Below are 4,294 nucleotides of genomic sequence, written 5' to 3' on the forward strand. Positions count from 1 at the left end.
TTGAATAAAGAACTAAAGTCAAAATCCAAAATTAAAAGTTTGATTTTGATGCACAGCGTGTGTGATACGAGATTCCACTAAACACATTTGTTTTTTTTTATTAGAAATTGGAAACAAAAGAATAAAAGCATAATCGCTTAAATTGGAACACGTAAGAGGAAACTAAAATAAAAACAAGACCATGTTGCTTGAAGGAATATATAGTGGTAGACAAAAAACAATGCTTTTTAGAGTCATATTTTTTCAAATAGTGCTTTATCCACATCAAATTTCTTGATCTTAGAAGAATTTTTATTCGAATATGTTATTTCAATTTTGAAATTGAAAAGATGCTTATGCACTAATGACTTGCTCTATCATTTGCCAACCAGAATTGCAGAAAGTGGTGTAGGTTGCTAGTGCTTGTGGCACAATGAAAAGATTTTTAAGGAATGGCTTTTTTTATTACAAAATCACAATTTTTGTGTAAGAGTTATAATAATAAACAAAATCCAGGGTTTACAACTTTACAATCCTCACTATCCACTGATTTACATAATTACTCCTCCTAATTTAAATATAAACGAAAAGTTACATGTATTTAGCTCGAGTTTATATCAAATACATGTATATTTTAGCTTATATTTAAGTTCGGTTTGAGTAATTTACTCGACACTCGTGAATAGCGAGGGGGTAAGAACAAAAAGGATGCATGACCCTTCGGCAGCATATATCTCATATCTTCTTTTTTATATATATTATGATGATGATATAAGGTTGGTTTTTTCATTATACTTATACACATGATCTCCATATCCTTCCTTCCAAAGAAATAACAATGATGGAAACATCGTCGTGGTAACGCCGCCTATCACCTTGTGGAATTTCGAGCAATTCATGAAAGTCCAGACCTGATTAAGATTAAGAAGAATAAAAGATAGTTAAGTAAAATCATTAGAGTAATCAATTTCTAAGATGCAAATCAATTTCTAAGATGCAATTGTGAAATCTTAAAATGGAATTGTTAGTACCAGCTTTCTTTGCAGCGCGAAACAAGACTTCTTCGACCAAATGTTGAGCAGGGTCTCCTTCAGGTTGTAATGTGATGAAAAGCTCAACTTCAGCTACTGCTTCTTCGTTTGACAAGTATTGATAGAGTCCGTCGGAGCATAGAATCAAAAATTTGTCTTTTTGGCCTAATCTGTGGTGTTTAAGATATGGTTGGCAAGTAATGTATGGAGAATTTCCTACGTAGTCTATTCTAAACATCTCCAGAAGTGCATTGTTCCACTTGGGCTGCAAACAATAACATTTGTAGTTAGAGTTAGGATTTAAAGTTAAGAAGATATATGAATGAAAAACAAAATAAAAGACATTGCCAAGTATGAAACATTTTCTGTTTTCTTTTTTTAGCAAGAAACTTGATTAAAAATGTTGTATTTAGAAAACCATGCTTAGCATTAATATGACATTTTTGAAAATCCATTAAAGAGTTAGGTGTCAATGTTCCATTTTTTGTGAAAGGAAAGAACTTAATAAGATACTAATTTGTGATTATTAATCTTCTACAAGAATGGCACCTAGCATATGTATTCCTTTGTGACAAGAGAAACAAATGTGGAATAGAGCAATCTTGTTATAGCATGTGTAAATCATATATCCTATCCTTTTGGATTTGGATTGGCTGCGGTCACAATTTCATGCATTCACAAAGCCTCGTGTTAACTGTGTGGGATTGTGACCGCAAGCAATCTAAATCCATCCTTCCGTTGAGTTTCTTAATTAATGGTAAAGATGACTATAAAGTTGCTAATTTAGTACATTTAGATACGAACCTGTTTGAGAAATCCGGCACCAAATGCTCGAGTAACCTTGAGAGATCCCTTAACACGATCATTGATCACAGCACAAGGATCATCTGGGTGCTCTTTTATTATTCTGATTACTTCCTGAAATTATAATCAAACACTTTTCAATCAAGATGAACAGATAAACAGAAGACCAAAACAGAAGTCTAAAAGAGGCAAAGATTTACCTCTTCAACATTGGTACTATGATCCTTGGTAAGCTGAAAAGCACTTAAACTAGGTACAACATTTGATTTATCAGCATCATCCCATGATTCAAGATCATGCATTGTCTCTTCATTAATCCTCTCCAAATCCTGTCTAATTTTCCCGATCCAATAATCAGGTTCGGCTTTTTGTGCCAAAACAGCTCTACTATCCCCCACATTCATCACATAAACATCTTCCCCTTTCATCAACATTACAAGAACACATGAACCCATTAAAGCAAGTTCCGGATTCTCCATCACCATCTTATCCGCAACATCAAGATAAGACTCCTCGGTTTTCCTCAAAGCTCGCGAAAGAGCTTCCAAAACATCTGAATGATTAACAGAATTATCGTCGGCATCACCGCCACTTAATTGCTCCTTCAATCTTCTATCAAGCTCTAATCTCTCCCTATCCCATTCACACTTCCATCTCCTTTGATTCTCCTCGTGCTTCTTCGCGGCATCTTTGTACTTATTCTTCGAATTCTTACCTCTCTTTTTTTTCTTTGAAATCGAATCACCTTTCTCTTGATCAACACATTGAGAACAATCATCAAACAACATATCCTCTTTCACAACAACACCATCAACAACATCATCATCAACCGAATCACGCGGTTTCAAATTCGAATTATCCGATGAAACCCCATCATCCCAAAGCAACCCTTTAAGCTCCTTATGAACAAAACTATAAAGATTTGACAACAAATAATCAGGTGCATCAGGACCATTAAAACCATCATAAATCCCAACAAAAACCCAACCATGTTCCTCAGAAACAACAACATGAACACGATCTTCCCCTGCTTTCCCTTGAGCCCATTGAAGATTCTGACTTCCCAACGAATCATCATCTTCCAAACTACCTTCACTACTCAAATTCAAACTACTCACAGTCAAATTCTCATTGTGCTTCTCACCGGCAAGAATCCACTCCGGTGGCTCCTTCACCGGCACACCTTTGATCGGAGTAACAATAGAACCCTGTCCACGTGACAGAGTCTTCGAAATCGCACGTTGAAGAACACGAATCCATTTTTCTTTCCTCGATCTTGGTCGAACCGAAAAACCTAATCCACTATGAGAGAAGCTTCTCTGAAACTGATCAACGCCGGTGCCGGAGCTATCTTTATCCATCGGACCGGAAAATAAACCACGATCAATCGGACCGGACATGAACCCACGCTCAATCGGACCGGACATAAACCCACGCTCTAACGGACCGGAACTCGGAAAACCACCACCACCACCACCAAAGTTACCGGAAAAAGCCTTCGGAATCGGTTGCAACGGAAGAGAAGCAAAAGAAGTTGAACTTTCAAAAGCTGCAGCTCTATCAAAACAACCGTAGGAGTATAAATCCATGAACGCCGTCGACAACGGCGTTGAAGTGTTGGCGCTGACGCTGGCGCCGGAGATTGTTCGGAAAGTTGTGGTTTCTTCAGAGTGAACTTTGGAAGAAGATAAACGGGTCGGGTCGGGTCTAACGTAACAGAAAGAGTGACCAAGTCCTTCATCTAAAGGATCCGTTATTAATATGGATATGTCGTGTTTACGGTTACTGTTGTTGTTTCCGGTGAAACATACCGTTAATTTTCCTATTTTGTTTCCCATAACAAAAATTAAAAAACACTTAACACAAGAACAAATGAAAAAACAAAAGAATTGAATGAATAGAAACCAAGTACTAGGAACAAGAACTATGAAACAAGTTTTAAGGTTGTTGTTACTTGCTATAATAACTCGTTTTTCATGTTTTGGTTTTGTGTTGAAAAATTAGTGGGAACTAAGAAGAAACTATGAGAGAGAGATTGTGAAGTGAATGGTGAAGAAGGACAAGTTGAAGTTGATAAGAGAAGATTATGAGAGAGAGAGAGAGAGAGAGAGAGAGAGAGAGAGAGAGAGAGAGTTGACTTTTTGCAATAAAGGTTTATTACAAAATAAGAAAACGCACTCATTTTTTCTCTTTCAATAGTTTATGGAAAAAATAAAAGTTTGAGTTTTATTTTTTTGTTTGAGTGGGGCGTTGACTATGATGAAGATAAAGTTTTGTGTTTGGTTTTAATGTAAGGTTCGATATTCAACCACGCTTTATGAAAGAGAGTGAGGTGCACGCGTTGGAGTAAACGATGAGAGATCTTTTGTGTGAAAGGAATGAATGAATGAATCTGATGTTGAGATTGAGAGAGTTGTTGTGTTTGTTTGTGAGAAAAAGAAGGTGAAATTTTGAATTTGAATAAGGTCGTACATAAATTC

General features: G+C 36.4%; 1 protein-coding gene across 1 annotated transcript; it reads right to left on the bottom strand.

Moving 5' to 3' along the window:
* Nucleotides 1-373: 373 nt before the first annotated feature.
* On the bottom strand, nt 374-3,858 carry LOC146930651 (putative protein phosphatase 2C 23). Its single transcript, XM_085702118.1, has 4 exons — nt 2,015-3,858; nt 1,815-1,928; nt 1,011-1,275; nt 374-890 (listed from the first exon to the last, which is right to left on the bottom strand). Exons 1-4 carry the CDS (start codon nt 3,650-3,652, stop codon nt 775-777), a joined length of 2,133 nt encoding a protein of 710 aa, XP_085558244.1. The 5' UTR covers nt 3,653-3,858; the 3' UTR covers nt 374-774.
* Nucleotides 3,859-4,294: the final 436 nt, after the last annotated feature.

The sequence above is a fragment of the Medicago sativa genome, chromosome 4 (assembly GCF_051527215.1).
Source record: "Medicago sativa cultivar Bolivia chromosome 4, Bolivia_mono, whole genome shotgun sequence".
NCBI lineage: Eukaryota > Viridiplantae > Streptophyta > Magnoliopsida > Fabales > Fabaceae > Medicago > Medicago sativa.